Source organism: Acomys russatus, chromosome 20 (assembly GCF_903995435.1).
Source record: "Acomys russatus chromosome 20, mAcoRus1.1, whole genome shotgun sequence".
Lineage (NCBI taxonomy): Eukaryota > Metazoa > Chordata > Mammalia > Rodentia > Muridae > Acomys > Acomys russatus.
In genome coordinates this window covers 9,962,316-9,983,321 of record NC_067156.1, presented here as the reverse complement: position 1 = coordinate 9,983,321, position 21,006 = coordinate 9,962,316, and the positions used below count along the sequence as shown (strand labels likewise).

Sequence of the window (21,006 nt, the reverse complement as noted above, 5' to 3'; positions counted from 1 at the left end):
TGTATGTATGTACATAATTTTCATGCTTGGTGCCCATGAGGCCAGAAGAAGGCATCAGATCCCCTAGAATTTGAGTTTACAGTGGGTTGTGAGCCACAGCCTGAGTGCTGGGGAATGAGCCAGGGTCCTCTGCAAGAACAATAAGTACTCTGGACACCAATCTATTTCTCTATCCCCAAACTCTTTTCTCATATAAGGCATGCTTAGTGTTATAATAATGCTTCATGTTGCATGTCTTTCAAATTTCTTTGAAAACACAAATGAATTCATATGTACTAACAAACGCTTTATCTTTCTTTCATTTTTTTTCAGAAACTTACATTTTACTTGTTTCAATTAATTTTTTTCTCTGATGCTGCAGATTGAACTTAGGACTTCATGCAGGCTAGCCAAACATTCTACCACTGAGCTACACTTTTGGTTCTGAAGTAATTTTGTTCTGTGTGGGTTTTTTTTTTTGAGACAGCATCTCACTATGTAGCTCTGGCCTGAGTTTAAAAAATAAACAAAATATTTCTTTAAAGAAAAACATGGGTAGAAGATACAGATAAAAGTTCATTTGCTCTGTGGTGCACACCTGTAATCCCAGTGCTCAGGGAGGCAGAGGCAGGTGGATCTCTGTGAGTTCGAGACTAGTCTGGTCTATAAGGTGAGTCCAGGAAAGCCAAGGCTACACACAGAGAAATCCTGTCTCATAAAAACAAACAAAAACAAAAACAAAACACACCATCTTTCCTAGGTTGCTGATTCAGTGTGGGGATTTTTAGGATTGGCACCATGACTTTTGTGTTGCTTCTTGTTAGACAGAACCTAAGGGACACAATACCTTTAATTCTAGGAGGTATTTTTTTGGCCCATTATTGAGAACCAGAAACAACTAAAAGAGGTTTCTCTAAAGTGCGCATTCATATATGCCCTCCAGAAGTTGTCGTTAAAGAGCCCCGTTGAACCTCCACTGTGTGAGTGCTCGCTGAGTGTTAAAAAGTTGACTGCCGCACAGTCTACATCTTTGGTGGGTATGTTGGTGGTCATTAGCGTACAAGATCTCCATGAAGGACTTACTGTGGGGAGTAATGTATGTTGCTGTATCTTGTCACTCGGTGTTGAGATGTCATTGGGGAGGCGGAGCCTATGGTTTGGCTTATGTGAATGTCTGGACTCACCATTTGTGTCACTTGAATTTCTGGCCCTACCAAAATACCTCCACTCATCATCACTGGTCCTATACAAGCATCCGGCAGGCTACTGTTGCCCGTGTCAGGCATACCGGGGCTAGCCACCACTCTCTCAGCATAGTATACATTGTGTGTGTTGGCTATCTCAGCAGGCACACAAATATTTCCTTGAACGTCATAGACGGGTGCCATTACCGTCTCGGTAACGACAACATTGGGCGGAAGCTGAGAATCAAAAACAATCGTCGTGGGTTGTACACAGGAGTCAGAAGTGGTATAGGTCTCAGTCACTATGATGTCCCCATGAATCACGGGTTCAGAGGCTGCTGCCATTTCGGCTTGGAATTCAGCCTCTGAGAGAGTCATTCCTGAAGATTCGTTGACAAAGTAATTTGGCCCGAGCAGAGGAAGGTCAGTACTGATGGGTATACAGGCCTGCTGCGAAGGGAACGGCTCAATTTCCGTGTCCAAGCAGATTTCAGCCAGAGTCCTGAATTTCGGATCTAAAGTCTCCATGTAGCTCTCGTCTAAGTCATCCACAATCCAACTGCAGCAGCCGATGGAGCCCACGGGGGACCCGGCTCCTTCGTTGTCATAAATGAGCAGGCAGTCGTTGGCTGGTCGGCCTTCATCTTCATCCGCGTAGGCATACGCTTTCTAAGACAGGGAGGAGGACAGAGATTAGAGGGTCCCTTTTCTTTACGTCAACCAATGAAGAATAGCAGCAATGATCCAGAGAGTTCTAACCCAAGGCTTTTGTGGGCTAAGTTAAGAAATAAAACAATACTTTAATGTACCACTAAACTATTGTGTTCCTACATTGGAGATCATTGTGTGTGTCAATGGGGCAGAGAGTCTGAGGAATGCATGTGAGTTTTGTTGTATTTTGAATCGGGTAAATACACAGTTCTTTTGGATTTATAGCTCTTTGTTTTTTTTTTTTTTAGAAATAAAATGTGTTTAGTTCTGTTAAAATCTTTATTTAAAAAGAATATTTTTTGCATTTATTTAGATGTGTCATGTGTGGGTGTGTGTGTACCATAGACCTCATATTGAGGTCAGACTCAGATTGTTGGCTTGGCATAAAACACCACACATGCTGGGCCATCTCTGACATCTTTATATTATAAGAGAACTAAAGGGAGGGAAGGGGAGAGCGGAAATGAGTTGCACACTGAAGTCCCAGACAGCTGAAGAACAAAATCTCAGTGTGAATCACATCTTTCATACTGTACCTGCTTCTCCTGTGCCCTGTTCTCTATGGTCTCCGACTAGAAACGAGTGAATGTGCATCATGAAACCAAGACCAGATCACTGTGACCATTTCATAGTTTGGACGACCCCTCAGATTGTCCCATCTTGCATGGAACACTAGTTAGTGGCCTGAGTGGAAACTCTTAAGTATGTATTTATGATTTTCCCAAATCATTTATACGTGTTGCTGGGATAAATGTAATTTGGGTCTACTTGTTGACTAAATTGATTAATGGTATTGATCCATTATTTAATAATCGATATGATTCATTATGGTTTGCAGTAGCATTTTGGCTATTAATTTTTTGCATATTTTTGATAATTTGTACGTGGGTACAGTATTGTGGTCACGTTTGCCTCATTACTCTCCCTTATCTTCTCCCACCGCCTCTGCTCTTTCTAGTTTCTTCTCTTCCTTTCTAGTCTCCTTGTTGCTTTCATGACTTTAAATGTTTTTTTTTTAATGTTCTGAGTTGGGCCTTATGTAATGAGTTGGGGTTGCTTGCATCAGCACAGGCAAAGGTGGGGCAAATTGCCACTGGTGAGTGGAGAAAATGTCCACTTCTACCTCTATTAACAACCACTAACCGGCCGGCTGTGGTGGCGCATGCCTTTAATCCCAGCACTTGGGAGGCAGCGGCAGTCGGATCGCTGTGAGTTCGAGGCCAGCCTGGTCTACAAAATGAGTCCATGCTGGCCAAGGCTACACAGAGAAACCCTGTCTCGAAAAAACAAAAACAAAACCCCAAAACAAACAAACAAAGCCATTAACTGCCAATAGCTCTCCAAGTAGAGGTAGGGCCTTGTGAGTACCTCCCTGCTTATTACGGAATGTTGAAGAGACTGGTCTTGTGTGTTCACAGCATACTCAGACTTTTTTCCTCCAAAAGCAACGGTGACATTTATATATTAGCATTTGAGGAGTAAGTCTAATGGAGATAAATAAAATGCATTGCTGATTAAACAAAACAGTTTCTCAGTATGAGAAATTATTTATTCTTTCAAAATTGTCTTTTTTTATGCCTATTGGTATTTTGCCTGCATATATATCTGGGCACCATATGTATACATGATGCTAGAAGAGGGTGTTGGATTCCCTGGAACAGGAGTTATGGATGCTAGTGAGCTCTCATGTGGGTGCCGGGATTTGAACCCAGGTCCTCTGGAAGAGCAGCCAGTGCTCTTAACGGCTGATCTATAGCTCTAGCCCAAACTTATTTACTGTTTATGACACTCTATTAGCCTAACACAGGATCTTGGAGCATTTCTTTGGCATGCTGACAGAACTCCGACACCTTTTCCTTGGGGGCACAAATGGATGGGCCCTAGACTGAGTGGAAGATGCCTCGATCTTAGGATCCTACCTGTTGTGATAATGTGTAGTCGAGTTTTAAATATTTTGTTCCACCACAACAATTGAGATGTAATGTGAGTAAATTAATAAAACATATTAAAAATATTTTGTTCCTAGTGCTGTCATAATAATAATACTTACAATAATAATGATGACAGCTCCTCCTCTAACTCCTATTATTCTGAGACAGGTTTTCATCTATCCCATCCTGGCTTAGAACTATGTAGCTGAGGATGATCTCAAACTCCTATCCTCCTGCCTCTACCTCCCAAACGTTAGATTACAGGTGTGCACCACCAAGTGTGGTTTGTGATGGGGACTGAACTGCGGGCCTTGTGCATGGTAGGCCGTATTCTACCCACTGAGCCACACTGCTGCCCTGCCCTGTACCGTATGCTTTCTCTTTCCATTGGATCCACCTGCAGAACAAGAAGGGCATCATAGAGGACGTGAATGCCTTTTGATTTTCTTTATCGGTATCCTTTTGCTATGTTGTCACTATGGGAACCAAAGGGAAAAACCAGAAGGAAACAGGAGGGAAGATGCTAAGACAAGGTAACCAGGGGATGACGGGGGGGGGGGGGGGGGGGGGGGGGGGGGGCTGTTGTTCTCGTCACAGTAGTGAAATGTGAAACACTGCTGTAAATTGCTGTTGTGTCTTTTAAGAACTGGAAAAACATTTTTAACAGTTTTTAAAAAGTGAGATTGGGATTGGGTAAAAAGCAGTGGAATATATTTTCGGTCCTACAGTTATGGGGAAAATATATTTACGGTCCTACGGTTATGCTTTCCAAGTCTATGTGTGTAAGCTATAAGAAGCTTACCTCAGAGAAGTAGCTGTCCAGGAAGGCCATGTTCATGCCGGTGTCTTGGTAGTCCCGAAGTGTCCCTATAGTTGAACTCCTCTTCCGCAGGGTCCCTGTTGCTGCTCCAGCCACCAGGCCTGTGGCCGTCTCAACGCCTGTGTTAAGCTCCACTCCTGACACGCCCCCTTCCACTGTTCCTCCACCAGCATAAGTATTGGTGTAGATTTCTGGAAAGACAAGGTGTTTCTGTGACAGTGTTCAAATGACCTGGATGGCTTATGCACATGGAGCACAGCCAGCTCCTTCCCTACCATCAACACAGCACAGAAACAGTTCCAGGAGGTAAGCCATGGCAAAAGTTAAGTGATACAGAGGGAGACAGCTATGGGACATGGTTCACTCTTGCGCACAAAACGTTTGCCTGGGTATTCAAAGACACAGAATGTAGAGGCAGGCTTGCACTGCCTCTGTGTAGGTGCAGTGATCTTTATGCCCTGGTCCATTTAAGGAGGCACAACTAATCCCACCCTCTCACACACACAAAGCAAGGACAAGGCTGCTTCCAGCCACTAAAACTCCAGTTTTCACTTGCACTGGAGATCTGGCTCACATATGCTTTGTGAGGTACTTTTAGGTATTTTGTGCTGTGTAGGACTGGTTAAGTCAGCCGAGTATAAGACATAGGTGTGGGGAAAGCACATGTGAATTTAAAGAGCATCTTTCAACTCACTGTTCAAAGAATACATTAGCTGTTTTTCTTTTCTGTAAGTAACTTTTATTATAGATAACCATTACAGTAACATGTACCTACTTCATTCCAGGCACTATTCTAATTATAGCACATTGAAGCACACAGGAAAATCGATCGATCCATCCATCCACCTACCCACCCACCCATCCATCCATCCATCTATCCATCCATCCTACTCAATATCTGCATGTTTATATATTCTATAAAACATATATGTGATTTAAAAAATGTTTACACCAATGCTGTGTAAAGATTAAAAAAGTCACGTTATATAGAATTACAATCACAATGCCAATTACATGGGTGCCATGTAGCTTTCCTCTCAAGGAGGACTACATCCACATAGGCTGGGCCTTCACAAGGGACTTCTTATCAGTAAGTGGCAGAGCTGGAAACAAAACCCCAATAATTGTTTCAGAATTTGCCTGTTAAATTGTTGTGTTATACTTTGCTTGACTGTAACTTTAGATAGAAAAATTGAGTGGCCACCTCAAGCATGTCACTTGCACTCTGAATGCAGTCTTATGCAATGACACTCACATGTATGCTAATTTATAAGGTACCTTAACTTGAGATTGTTTGATAGAATAATTCTGTAAATCTTAGAAAGGAAAACAGAATTGGATGTCAACTGACCAGAGGAATCAATGCGATCTTGGGTATTAGAGGCTGTCATGGGTACACATATATTTGACACATCCTGAAAGAAAAAAAAGATTTCAAAATAAAATTTTCATATTTCTTCCCTTAAAAGATGAGACCTATTTGCATTTGCCTTACATGGAATTGTCAAGGCTGGGGAGTTCCCACTGAAACCCCACCCTTCAGTGGAAAGCAGCAGTGCACTCACCCTGTCCTCAGGATGGGCTCCCTCTATTCTCCAGGGCTGCATCACTCCTTCACCTCCCTCAGGCACAGGGGCAAATCTTGTCCCCAGGCCTTCTGGCTGTCTTCGCTTGCAGCAACACATGAGCAGTAAAAGGGGTGACACTGGTCAAGAGAGTTAGAAAGTGGTATTATAATTGGAAGCAAAGGGATATATCCAAAGGCAAAAATGTACAAGATATGCCCTCACCAGAGAATGAAATATCAAATGTGACTATCCATGTTTATAAACACAAACACCAAATCACACAGGACCCAGGAGCTGGAAGCCAAGAGGTGCTGGCCTCTCCACTAACTGATTTGCAGGGAAGGCCCATTCTCCCTGGGTTCCAGGACTCCTAAGCCAACTGATGGCATCTTCAGGACTCTAACTCAATTATCTGAGTCCTAGTCTCCCATCTACATGCATGAAAACTTGTATATGTCTATGGATAGTGTGCAACTTACTGGTGTATACACATGGATGATCTTTGACTTATGACAGTTTCCCATGTGAAGTCTCAACGTTAGGAGATTGCAGGAAGGATATACAGCCAATAGAAACTGAATTTTGAAATTTGAATTTTGACCTTTCCCCAGGATATGTAGCCTGATGAAAATGTTGATTCTGGTTTTTAAAGCCTAGGTTGTGAGAGTTTAAGGTGCCAATGCTTAGGTGCCATCAGGCATGAATTATTGTAAAGATGTCTTAGTAATTCTTATGTGTGTCTAGGGTTGAGAACTGTTGACTTAAACTTGTTTATCATGACTGCTAACATGCCATAAGTCAGGTTCTGGCACATTTCCAAAGATATTTTGAGAATCAATCATAATTTTTGTATAACCTTGCAAATCCATAGATCATTTTAAGAACGCCTGTGCAAACACCAGATATTATTATTTTTATATCTCAAAATGAAAATGTTTAAATTTTTGCTCATTCACAAACACATGTTGACAGTACAATTTAATGAGCTTAATCATTTTGATTTAAGAGGTCAATGTTGGATCCTTCATAAGTGTTTTAAGGACAATCTAAAATCCACAATTGAACTCTCTTTTGAAGACCTGTATGTTTTAAAATAAAGCACAGGGAAGGTAAGTCTCCTTTTGACAGTTTGGCTCAGGGGTTTGGCATTCCAAAGACCAAGGTCTTACGGTGAATCTAGGGTTCTTCAAACCGTTTTCCCTGGATCCTGCTCTATCAGAGGGAGAAGCTCACCTGAGGGCCCAGTAACATTGATCCCTCCCTGCCTGTGACCAAAGCTGGGAACACTCACTGCTCCAGGCATATTACACGAGGGCCTCCACGCTGGCCCCCAGTGCACTGTTTCTACTTTTCTATTTCTAATTCCCCTGAGTGCTAAACCTTTCCATCTTTCTCCCCAACCTGTTGTTTGCTATTTTGTTGGTGCTCAAGGCTCAACCCAGGGGTCGCACTGACCAGTGCCTTGTAGTGTCCCACCAGGCTACACCTAGGGGCTACTTCTTCATCCTAGATTGCCTTTCAGATTTACTCACACGCGTCACCATTTGGAGAAAGTCCTCAACTTTCAGGGCCCCGTTGAAATCCACATCAGTAGAAATTTCCATAACTTACCTCCTTTGAATTGTTTGCCCTTGCATTTCCATTTTGAAGCATTTTTAAAAAATAAAGTTTCTACTATAGGATTTATTTTTATATGCTTCTGCATTATACTTAATGATATGCATAGGTTTTCCATTTTTAGGAAGAACTTTGTAGTTACCATTGCCAAACAGGTGCAAGCCCTTGTCTTCCCCATGATAGCTACAAAAAGAAATGGTCAAATACGCTTAGCAGTCCTGGCATGTCTATGAAGGGACTATTTAAAGTACTCACAGAGAAGTAGTAAGAGACCCAAGATAATCATGCCGATCCCTGCTGGGCCAAGTCCAACGTTGGACTGTCCAACTCCATCATCAGTGACAGTCCCATACGTGTCATCGGTCACCCAGGTGGGGTCTCCATTGTAGATGCCCGTAGTGCTGGATTGCTGGCACGTGTGGTGGTCATCACAAAAGCAGGCGTCTAACAGTACAATCTGTGGTGACTCACATGCTCTGTTGAGACTGTCCTTCACAAGGATGGGAATTTGGTAAAATCCCGGAGACAAAGTCTGTTCAGTCATAAGGATTGCAGAGGTTTCTGGAGAATGAGGAAGACACAGGGAACAGGTCAAAAGTCCCTGGAAGCAACCCTTCCTGACACCCAAGGCAGACTCAGCTCCTCTCTCCAAGTCCTGTGTCTTTAAGTCCAGAGTTGAAGGTTGTGCCCATGGGAGAGGGCTACTCCCATAGTTCTCTCCCTTTGTATCAATTATGCACATCATCAACTGTAGCATGTACTGCCACATTCAAGAGTACCACGTCTTCATAGCATGTCCCATGGTTTGCTCAACTATCTCTGTAATATTTGACATTTTGTATTGAACAATTTTACTCTTATAAATAAAAATGAATAGCTCATTGTTGAAACTGTTTCATTCATAAGAAGAAAGCTAATGAATATATACAGGACAGGAGGATTTGAAAGACATTTGTGAGTTTTCCTGGAATTATTTAAAGTATAGAATTCGGATCTTTGGTGAGTTATCCAAATTGTATGTTTATTTCAACTGATTAAACATTGGTTTACTGCCCACTTGTATAAAATGATGAGTTAGGTTGTATTTACACACTATAGTTCATAGCTGAAGTATTGAAATATTTTGACTTTTTTTTCAGGCTAATTTTCCCCCAAATGTCCAGTATATCTGAAAATTTTAATTAATTAAGCAATTAACTAAGTAATTACATTACATTGTTTTGGGCGGGGCAGCATTTCACTGTGTAGCCCTGGATTTCCTGGAACTTGCTTTGTAGACGAGGCTGGCCTTGAACTCAGAGATTTGCCTGCCTCTGCCCCCCAAATGCTGGGATTAAATAAGGGTGTGTGCCACCATCACTTGGCTTTGAATTTAATTTTTTTTATCTAATGTAACTATGTCATAGAAGGAGAGAGAAAATTGTGTTTGACTACCGCACTACATATTTGGTCACTGCTTTGTGAGCAACTTTCCATCCTACTTACCACTGATGGACCTAATGTCCCATATGACAGCTGTGTCTGGTGACTCGTCAGCTATGCAGAAAGTAAAAGGAGCCCCGAAGTCTTGATCACTGACATAGATCATGACAGATGAAGCGCCGATGCAGACACTTTTTCTTTCAGCATAAATGACCGGACAGTAGTCATTGGCATCAGGAACCTCAACGCATATGGTTCCTGTAGCTGTTCTCCCAGAGCCATCTGAGAAAGGAGAGCATCATGGGAGTTAGGGTAAGTCATGTTAGGAGAATGCTCTATTTTGTATCCCACAACAGTACCATAGGAAGTATGACCAGTGCTAGTGATGTGAGATGCCTGGCGATGTCTGCCCGGTGCGGCTGCTCTAGCTATCATGGTGTGTCTAGCATTCCTGCAGAGATTTTCCTCCTGTGTAAGCTGTCCACTCCTCTGAAGATGTATTTTCTCTTCCTCTCATTTCACTGCTCTCATTGGATGTGGGGTGGAGGATGGCATGTCCTTTAGAGAATGTTCATCCATGCCCTTCTCACCCTGCCCTAATGAGGCGGACCCCACAGCAGCTGCCAGCCTTCCCACTCAGGGGCTGGCCAGCTCTGTGCATGGAGCATAACTCTGATGGGGGTTAAATAACTGCTTATATATTTGTATTGTGTTTTCTTTATTAATGAGAATTTTTATATCTCTCTGTAATGATGCTTCTAGAAATAAAATCAAATTTCCCTTTAATTTACCTGAAAGGAAGTATTGGTCAGTACAGTTTATTAGAAAAGGCAGAGGATAAAAATTGGGGTCTGAGTACAGTCCACTTCCTACATTATGCTATTGTACTGAATAAAGTATTGTTGTTCTTACCCTGCAAGAAGCCTTAATTTTCCCATTTGAAAACTCAGATAATACTCTCTCTAGGTTAACAAGCTAAGTCATTTTACAATACGTTAGGATACTTATTTTAAAAATAATATTTTCATTACATTTATTTATTTGTTATTTATTTATTTATATTTGTGTGTCTATGTATTTGTGTGTGTTTGTATGTGTGCACATGTCTTTCTGTATGTGTGTGGTTGTGTGTGTGTGGTTGTATGTGTGTGGTTGTGTGTGTGTGGTTGCATGTGCATGTTTCTGTTTGTGTGCATGTATGTGCATGTGCACATGTGTGCGCATGTCACTGCAAGTGCATGAAGGTCACAGGACATCTTGCAATCATTGATTCTCTACCTCCATCATGTGAGTCCTAGAGAGAGAACCCAGGTCCTCAGATTTGGTGGCAAGCACCGTTCCTCACGGAGCCATCTTGCCTGCCCTGAAGATATTTTTGTATACCTAAGGGGTGGTGAGTCAAGAGCCTGTCTTTATCACATGTGATTCTGTTCACATACTTTATCATGACAAGACTTACAAGGCCTCTATTTGCTCACACTTTTATTAGAGACATGTCCTATTGTTCTGGAGTTGCTTCTACTTGTCATTCTTTGGTTCTCTATAGATGGCATGTAGCCTTATGACATGTCAACCAAAGCTGACACTGTTGCTTATAAAGCTTGCTGTCCAGGGCTTCCACCTCCTGCTTGTTGTATACACATCCCAGTTCAGAGAAAGCCACCTGGATGATGGCTCTACATAGTTTGTGTCTACAGGGGTCCTGCGCTTAGGTAAGCAAAACTCTTCTTAATCTTTTGCTGCATTTTAGGAACAGGTTTTCTCTTTATTCTCATGTTATAATTATCTTTTTATTCTATTAATTGCCGATTTTCCCATATGACCAAGGTATGATCAAAATGATTAGACTCTGTTTTGAAAAAAAAGAGAAAGACTTCCATAGTGCTGAGAGTAAGCAAGAAAATGTTAGGTATATATTGACCTGAATGTTAAAAAGAGGCATGCATGAATGCGTAGCTCCTCACTTGGACTTTATCATGCTTTTGTTTTTTTGAGACTTGCATTTGGTCATTCACCTTTCCCTCTGGATATGGTAAAGGCTATATACAGCTGTTCACTCACCTCCTGCCTCTGCCTTCCCTTAGGCTTCCATTAGTCCTTCATCTTTCACTCTAGGTATGGTGAAGGCCAGATATAGCTGTTCACTCACCCGCTGTCTCTGACTTCCCTGAGGCATACAGTGGGGACATTTGCTGTTCTTTCTTACTAGCAGCTGGCTTCCTAGGCACTGTTCTGGAGAGTCATTAATCATTGACAAGCTCCTGTTGCTCTTTACCAATTTACCAATACGATTTTTCATGAAAGAAGGGCTCAGTCACAAATTAATCCCATGTAATCTTTGCTTAAAGATGGTGTAATTTGAATCATCTGGTGCTTTCTTGACCCAGAGCATCTTACAATGGCAGTGCTGTCTACTTAAGTAACAGGCAGGCTTCTTGTCATAGGTCAGTTCTGGTGACGCTGAAGAAATGCACTCTCAGGCACACCGCCTCCCACCAAGGTGACCCTGTAATAAACTCTGGGCACGGTTTGCAATCCCGACTGGGTGGACGCATTCTTCACATAGTCTACAAGTGAGATGAGCCACACTCAAGCTATGTGGCCATAAATAGAAACAAGCGCTTATTTATATATATCTAACTTCTGTGCTTTCTACTGTAAATCATACACGATTCTGACCCGGAACTAAGTGAAATAAATTACGGCTTGAGGATATTTTATGGTTATAAGCCTAATTAAATCCTCTTGATATTTTAGGTTTTATAAGCTTAGTTCTTTTGAAAAATTTTTGAACTTATTTTTGTTGGTACATTGGTGCTTTGTCTATCTGTCTGTATGAGGGTGACGGAACCTGGAGTTATAGATAGTTGTGTGAGCTGCTATGTGGGAACTAGGAATTGAACCTGGGTCCTCTGGAAGAGCAGTCAGTGCTTTTAACCACTGAGCCATCTCATCAGTCCCATAAGTTCAGTTCTTAATCTAATACACTTAAAATTGTCTTTAAGTTTTGTTTCTACCACTAAATAATAAAATCTGACTTATACAACCATCAACATTAGAATAGTTGTATTCATAATAGTTTGTATAATAGCATTAATTACATTAAAATATTGAAAAGACATTCTTACCTTCTATAGCCAGGATCTCTGCTGCATATATCCCATCAGTAATATATTTTGACTTCCTGTCAAATTCCCTAGAAAACTGTATCTCACCAGTCCTTGAATCAACTTTTAGCCAGCTGCCTGCATCATGGCCTATGATATACCTGTTTTTAAATAAACAAGTTCATCATTATGCCTCTGTGAAAGTTAGCACTTTAAAACCACGTGAGACCTACAGTGCAATGGACTCACATTGTGTTTGTTTGATTCATCATTGTAATTGTCTTAGTTTATAAAGTGTCTGGGTATATATGTATCTATCCCAGCAAGAATCCAGTAGTAAACATGTCATGTTAGGTTGATAACAAAGTTTCATCATTCCTCTTGTAGATTTTCAGCTATATAGTAAATTATATAGTAAAATGTATGGGTATATCTCAGGCCTAGTAATTAATTAATAATCTTATGCTACACCAAATACATTTTATCTAGTTTGAAAAGCAAATATTCTTTATTTTCGCACATGACAGGCTCTGCTTGCTGCCTGTAGGCATAGAGCATGCTGGTTCCAGAGTGCCTGTCTGCTGGCGCGCTCAAGGCCTTGTGGTAATCTTACTCTGTCTCTCTGTCTGGGTCTTGTTATGGATAAGGCTCTCAAGGAGTTAAGTTGATTGGAAGCAAGAACATTTGATTCTCTAGCAAGTGAGATCAACGCCCCGCCCCTGCCCTGCTCCCTTTGATTCTCTCTGTCATTTATCTCATCATCTGAGGAGACTTCAGAAGTTTTGCTCAAAGCCAATTAGATTATTACATTTATAGACTTTGTTCACTCTAAAAGTGCCGAGGAAAAAGAGGAGGAGATAAAGATAAGAAGAGTGAAGGGAAGAGCCTTCATAGAGCTTTCTAGAATCTCTTGACTTGTGTATAGTCTGTGCCCAAGTGTACCTGATGTGTACAGTTCTCTCTTCCCATTTTGGCTCTGTTCATCGTATTTCTGGAACACCTATGTTTCAGCTCCTTTCACTGACTTTTTTTTTTTCCTTTTAAGTCAAACAGAGAGTTGAAATTCATCTCAAAGATAGCCACGGGTTTTATGGAAACAGTCAGTGAGTCACTCTTTATGGTGTGCCACTGGCTGCAATATGACCTAATCAGGCTTAGTTCAGGGTAGTACAGTTGAGCTCAAAGGATCAAACAGACTCTCCTGGCCCCGTCGGTAGCACTTTGATATTGCTATCATTCCCTAGAGGCACTTGCTTTGTAACTAGCCGGAGTCCCCACCACCACTAGCATGCTATTAAATTCCAAGAAAATGCCAAATGCTGTCATAGTGCCCCCAAACAAGCGACAAGACAACAAAACAAAACAAAACAAAACAAACCCTCCCTAAATACTCTACAAATTTTGCAGCACATGCCATGTGAATGAACAATGGCCAGAACTGCCACACAAGTCTGAGAAGATCGCTTGCCATACCTGACGTTTGTTGCAGGGCTCCCCGTGTCCACGTCTATGGCTGTGTATGTGCCAAGCACATAGTTCATCAAGGAGTCGCCCCTTAATCCTTCTCGTAGACTAAATGTCATGGAAGTTGGGCGGAAGGTCGGTCCTTCTCGCACATTAACAACCTGGATTCTCACTGGGGTGGCGTGCATTTGGAATTGAGACGCCACCGAGTGGTGAAATTCAGCTTGGTTTTTAACCCCAATGCTGAGATAAATGTTAGGGTCTTGTTCATAATCCAGCATCTGAAATGATGGACAGAAACAAACAGCTTTGAACAAGTAAAGGGCTCTGTCTTTGGGGAGGAGGATGAGCGTGTGGTGTACGTAAGTGTGCTGAAGTGTGTTTTCATGGGTGTGGGAGGTACCTATGTACGTGTGCTTGTGGAGGCCTGATGGGGTGTGTCTCCCTCAATGGCTCTCCACCTTATATACTGGAGGAGAGTCTCTCTGTACTTGGTACTGTAGGCTGGTCTGGCTGGCCATCTTACCTTGAGGAACCCCAGTCTCTGTTCCCTGTGCTCTTGGGTTACCTGTAGCCTCTATGACCAAATGAATGTTTTTGTGGGTTCTGAGGATTTGAACTTTGGGCCTCATGTTTAATGGCAAGTACTTTGCCAGCCACACCATCCCTGCAGCCCAGTGCTCCCTTTAGATAGAATAAGGCACACCATGAAAAGGCAAGTCTCTGAGGGGCGTTGAAGACAAGATAGTATAGTTTTACAACCAAGTTTAGTTGGTTAGGGGACAAGATCATTTTAGATCAAGATAAAGAAGTTAAGCTATTAGAGTTGAGATAGGATAGATATTGAGTCTCATTCAGAAATTTAGATCCAACAAGACAGGAAAAACACTTCAAACAAGACAAATGCAGATGGCTAAGCCACTATGAATGTAACATGTATAGAACTCACTATTCTCATGATTGTCACATGGTTCTCCCTGCTGTATGTAGTTTGTTTTATACATGTGTAATAAAATAAAAGTATTTTAAAAACTTAAAAAAAAAAAAAAAAGAAAAGAAAAGGCAAACACAAGGACAAAGTCCTGAACTATGCAACTCTGGTTCTTAAATTGAAATAATTTTAATTCCATGGGGTGTTTTATGCATGTGACCACTTAAACATTTAGGGCATGTGTAGGTCAGTTATAGTGTATAGGTTCATTTGTTATTTGTTTATCTTTGTTTGTCATGATGCTGGGAATAGAAGCCAGGGCCTTGAACATGCTATATGGGTGCTCTACCACTGAGCTATACCTGTCACCCCTAAGCCTATGGCTTAAAATTGTGATTATATTTTCGAGTTTTCAACTGTTTGTATAAAAAAGATCCTTAAAATAAAAAAATGACACCTTTTATGAAAAATAAAAAGTAACCCTGGAATGGATCAAAAGATGACAGCCACTGACTGAGTAATTAGGACAAAGACCTCCTTTGTAGAATTCACATCTGAGACCATCTTTAAAGCCGTAATGACACCTGCGATGCCAGCAAACATATAATTATTATTTTAGCTGATGCACACAATTCTAAGAAATCATGCTGTTACTGCCCGCCTGATGCCCTAACTTAGTTGCACTGGGTCTGGTGGACACAGCAGCTTCTTTATTAGGCACAGTCAAATTGGTAAATGCCGCACCCTGAGAAAAGGCCCCTGGAACCGAGTTTCCGGATGAAAGGTGAATGCGGTCTTTTGATGCAGAGTGACTGATGTGGGAACATGAAAGGTCACAGGCGGGAAAGCCGTTGTCGAAACAGGGCATGCTGGGCAATGTCTGTGAGGCACTGCTCGGGAAGCTAAAGTAAGCATGGCGGGCTCTCTGTTGTTGAGTCCTGGCTTACCTTCACCAGGCTGGGATCCCACGGATCTGATTGGATCCCGTCTTTGTCATTTGCCACCCAGGAGAAGTGACACAATTCAGTCTTTGGTTTTGTTTTGCTTTCTATAAAAAGGAATCGCTGATTTTCTTTTCAGAGCGCCGTGGGTTAGAGGAAGGTCTACGTGCGAAGCCTCCCTACAGATGGACTTTATGGCATAGGAGCTGGTGTGGAATATTGCAATTGTTTAAAAGACTAGTGTTTGCCCTTTTCAGTATTACACCAGTCATCCCACTGAGAGGGCACTGATTTCTTTGGTCACTGTATGAACCTTTTTCAGGCAAGCCTGCTTCAAAGAGACCTCACCTTCTCAGGTTATCACCACTGTTTCATAGTTACCTCACCCCCCTGACTAGACTTTATGTCACATACTGGCATCCCTATTTGTAGTCCTACTAATGGACATGTTACTTCCTTTGAGGGTACTTTGTTTTCTCAATGAAATACTGAACACTGCAGGACAACATACCCTCATTTTTCTTGCCAATAAATATTGTATTACTACTCTAGAAGACTCTTTCATCACAGACCAGCAAACTCCTGGATATGTCCAGCGTTCAGGCACTGAGGTATTTTTTGGAGGCGTAATCTTGATCCAAGGATCACTCAGTGACTTTTTTTTTTCCTTTGGAAAGAAACCTTATGGATCCCATGCTTACTTTGACCACTTTCAAAATGCCTTCGTTGGTTCGTGGATCTGTTTGGATCTCAAACCAGCTCCCATCATTGCCGGAGAGGATTGTGTATTTTGCCAACCAGTTGTCAGTGCCTTCTTCATCAAGATCAATTGCTTGTAATCGTATCAGTTCTGAGCTCAAACAATTTTCTTCAATACTCGCTGAGTACTGAAATAAATAGGTCAAGGCCATGGCATGAATTTGCAAAGGAATAAAGACATTTACCATCATACAGTTATCCTCTAAAATATAACAAACTATGCCAGTGATTTTTGTATCATTTAAAAATGGTATCTATTCAATCATGGATCTAAGAATGACATGATTGTAAGACAATACAATTCATTTTCTCGTGAAATCAATATCCTATTGGTACTTCATTTCTTTCTTATTTGTTTTTGTCTTACTTTCCTCTTTTAAGTATATATGTATACATATATATATATATATATATATATATATATATATATATATATATATATGCCAAATAGTAAGAATATTGGACTTTGTGAGTCTTCCTGGCACTGTTTATCCCTTCATGGCACAGAGTAGTTAGAGACAACATGGGGGAGGAATGAACAAAAAGATTATATATATTGGGTTTCTGAGACGGGATTTCTGTGTAGCCCTCGCTGTCCTGGACTTGCTTTCTAGACCAGGCTGGCCTTAAACTCAGCAATCTTTCTGCCTCTGCCTCCCAAGTGCTGGTATTAAAGGCGTGTGCCACCATGCCTGGCAAAGAAGATATATCTTTACTAAAACAGGTAGCAAGCCATTCCTGGCCCTTTTTGGTTTTTGAAATTAAAAAAAATTTATTATGATTTATTCATCTTAGGATTTTGTAATTTCTTTCTTTCTTTCTTTCTTTCTTTTTTTTTTTTTTTTAAGTCAAGGTCTCGCATAGCCCAGGCTATTCTTGAATTTGCTACGAAGCTAAGAAGGACCTTGAACTCCTCTTGCTCCCCTCGTTTTTACCTCCCGAGGGCTGAGATTGCAGGCATGCCCCACCACACTGCTGCTAGGGATCAACCCAGGGCTCAGCGTATGCTATGCAACTGTTCTGTCAAATGGGCTACGTTGCGAGTCCCAACTTGGTGATAAAGGTTAGAATGGGAGTTGAGGATGTCTGAGCATAAGTAAGTATAAGTAAATTGTGAGGCCCATACGAAAATACTATTACTGTCTTATGGGATTGGCAAATTTCCCACATTTCTGTGAGTAGAGTATGTGGAGGAGACTGTTTTTTATAGAGGAGGTGTGCCTGGAACAATGAGTCAAAGATAAGTATACAGGGGCGGGGAAGATTGCTCAGTGGGTAGAGACACTCCCTGCTAAGACTGATAACAAGAATTTGAACCTTGGGACCTACACGGAAGAAGGAGCGGACCAGCTTTTGTCAGTTGTCCTCTGACTTCCATATGTGTACCATGGAACATGTGTGCTGACACATGACACACACACACACACACACATGCACACACATGCACACACACACACGCACACAAAGCAAATAAATGTAAATAAAAATAAAAAAGATAGTGGCTCCGCAGTTAAGAGCACTGACTAATCTCCCAGAGGACTCAGGTTCAATTCCTAGCATCCGCACGGCATCTCACAATTGTCTGAACTCCAGTTCCTGGGGATCTGACACCCTCACACAAACATACATGCAGGCAAAACACCAATGTACATAAAAATAAAATTTAAAACATGTTAAACATTTACGAAAAAGCTAAACATATGTGTTACCGTACATAAGAAGGTTTACATAATAAGGCTGAGTCCACCCACACTATAACAGCCAGGCTTCTGAATAAGAATGAAGGCGAACTGATTACTGCTAAGGGAGAAAGATCATTAGAATAATGACTTACTGAGGTTTTCTCTAAGATGGGAAAATTATCATTGACATCCAAAATCTTGATTCTGCAGTCACACTCAGAGGACAGCCCATCTGTGGCTCCATCGCGATCGGAGCCCCTCACGAGGAGGTTGTACATACTGTGTTGCTTGATTAGAAAGAAACAGAATCAGATGCTTAGGTCCTGTGACTCCAACACAACCCAGTGCCGTTATTTGTCTTTTTAATAGATGCATAAAATGAAATCTGTATCACTAATCATTTGATTTTTATTAAAAATGATTAGAGTATTTCTCCTTCCCTCCTGTACATCGGACTAAGGCCATACACAAATCGTTTCATTTTTGTTTTTTTCAAAACCCAATCCACGGTTACCGTTAATTCATAGAAGGTCCTACCTCTCTGTCCAGAAAATTGGACATCGTGCGGACTTCTCCAGTGTTTCTGTTCACCATGAACATGGGTGCCCCAGCAGGCTCCTGGGAGATGATCTTGTATGCGATTTTAGAATTCAAGTGATTGTCTTCATCTGCATCGGTGGCACTTAACTTCACGACTAGTGCATCTATAAGTCAGGGTGGAGGTAGAGAATGATCGGAATTCCACTGCAATCAACCCACCCAGCCATTGGGTATAAAACAAGAATAGATGGTCTTTCTTCAATTTCTTTGAGTTCCTTGAGAGTAGTGACGGTAACTTACACCAGGGAGTCATATCACCCACACCAGTAGTTACAAAAGTAACAGTAGTTCACATATGAAACTCTTGACTGTTTATTCTTTCATCCCGTTAATGATAAGTTAGTAGCAAACTAGTGGTCTTTAAAAAAATTCACTAGACTATCATAAAGCTGAAGGAAGTGATTTTATCAGAATTGTTTTTACCTTGGCCTTGTGAAATTATTTTCTATTGATTAAATAAGAAGTTGATAACTCAGTCAAATTCAACATTGCAATCATTTATTGCTTATCTGTGTGTACTTTTGTTTTTGAGACAAGACCTTTTTGCAGAGCCACCATTGTCCTGGAACTCACTATGTAGACAGGTTGGCCTCAACCTCACAAATGTGTCTGCCCTTGCCTCTTGAGCGCTGGGATCAAAGGCCTGAGCCACCACGCCTGGCAAATATGTATATTGTTAATTATCACTTCCAACAGAATTTTTATTATTTGCACTAGAAGACGATTTATCAAAGTAAAAGTTATACAGTTATTAAAATTAATAATTGATCAGAGAAATATAAGTTCTTAATTATTCATGCAGAGAAAGAACAGGCCCTGTGGCCATTCCCCACTTCCACAGGGTTGATTTTCCAGGATTGGCAGATACTTCACCTCCCAGACTTCAAAGTGAAGACCCTACTGCAGAGAATTGTGATGCACTTAAACAGAAAACACGGGCGCACCAGGACTTTGGAGCTTAGGAAGGTGTGTCCTGGTCCTGCAGGTGACGGTTTAGAAACTGTGCCAATAGGACTAGGAGGCAGTAACAGCAGCAGACTGGGTGCAGCTTTCTCCTCTTTCATCACCAAGGTGCTCCGAGGAATGTCAATGAGGAATCTAAGGCCAGAGTCACCCCCATGGCCACCCCTCTTGTACCCCTCAGACACAATCTTTCTGCTTTCCATGCCTGCTCATTCTGTATGTTTGAAACACTTGTGTTTTTCTGGCTTTCTTCTTCCTTTTGCTAATATTGCCTCTTGAATGTGTTTCAATGTCTGATGCAGAACTGAAAGATAAAGGAATATTAGAGGATTGGAAAGAGATGGGACTAGGCAGAGAGGGAGGAGAGAGAGGGGAACATAGCAACAGCAGAGAAGCATACAAGTAAGAGGGAAAGAAAAAAAAAAAGCAAGACGAAGAAAGTGAGGGGAAGCACTAGACTTGGAATTAATCAGTGTATAAAGAAACAGGAGAGAAGGCACCAACACACAGACACACACACACGTGTGTGTGTGTGTGTGTGTGTGTGTGTGTGTGTGTGAGAGAGAGAGAGAGAGAGAGAGAGAGAGAGAGAGAGAGAGAGAGAGAGAGAGAGAAGGACGGTCCCTTGCTGGCTGAAGACATGCTTGCCCTCAGTAGTGGCCCCTCAGAGAGAATGTCTGCAGCATTTACTCCCTACTGTGGTTCATTTAGGACCTTTCAAGCCATAGGCCAGAATGGAGTCTGTTGTGGATTTTGGTTCTCTCAGTGTGCTCCTTCAGATCAAGTCAATTCACCCATTTCTGAGGATGATGCTGAGCACTGGCTCAACTGCATCTCCGATTAAGATGCTACTTAGCATTTTGACTACATATTTTTTGTTTGAGTTGTGTTAGAATGGTTGGCGTTTATTCAAAATGGACCTTGGCTTTTCCTGATATTTGGGAAAGCCATCATTTCAATCTTCTGAAGCTGTTAAGTGGAGGAAGGGAACAGACACTGTGTAGTAAAGGGCGGCGGTCCACTCACTGGCGTCACTGTTTTCTTCAATGCTGGCTGTGTACACGTTCTGGGTGAAGACTGGAGGGTTATCGTTCACATCCATGACTTTGACTCTGAGCTCCAGAGGTCTCTCCAAGTCTTCTCCTCGTGAGTTGAGAGCACGGCAATGGATCTGTGGAAAGTCAGAGCAAAGGTGTCTTTCTCCAGTTAATTAGCAAAGTGCTTGAAAACATTTGCAGAAACATTCCAACAAACAATATTTGTCCCCCCAAACTCAGACTCCACTGGAGCCTAGTAATCAAAATACCATTAACATTTGTCCATAAAC

At 41.6% G+C, this 21,006-nt stretch overlaps 1 protein-coding gene across 1 annotated transcript in view; it reads right to left on the bottom strand.

Moving 5' to 3' along the window:
- Window positions 1–727: 727 nt before the first annotated feature.
- The window catches only part of Dsg4 (desmoglein 4), a 35,499-nt gene continuing 15,220 nt past the window's right edge, over window positions 728–21,006 (bottom strand). The window contains exons 5-16 of the mRNA XM_051163577.1: window positions 20,706–20,850; window positions 18,654–18,820; window positions 18,269–18,403; window positions 16,377–16,562; window positions 13,813–14,084; window positions 12,361–12,500; window positions 9,296–9,514; window positions 8,066–8,371; window positions 6,191–6,330; window positions 5,977–6,040; window positions 4,608–4,816; window positions 728–1,832 (exon numbers count right to left, since the gene is read on the bottom strand). Coding sequence (XP_051019534.1) covers window positions 1,059–1,832; window positions 4,608–4,816; window positions 5,977–6,040; window positions 6,191–6,330; window positions 8,066–8,371; window positions 9,296–9,514; window positions 12,361–12,500; window positions 13,813–14,084; window positions 16,377–16,562; window positions 18,269–18,403; window positions 18,654–18,820; window positions 20,706–20,850 — 2,757 coding nt within the window. The 3' untranslated portion in view covers window positions 728–1,058. The remainder of the gene's footprint in view (window positions 1,833–4,607; window positions 4,817–5,976; window positions 6,041–6,190; window positions 6,331–8,065; window positions 8,372–9,295; window positions 9,515–12,360; window positions 12,501–13,812; window positions 14,085–16,376; window positions 16,563–18,268; window positions 18,404–18,653; window positions 18,821–20,705; window positions 20,851–21,006) is intronic.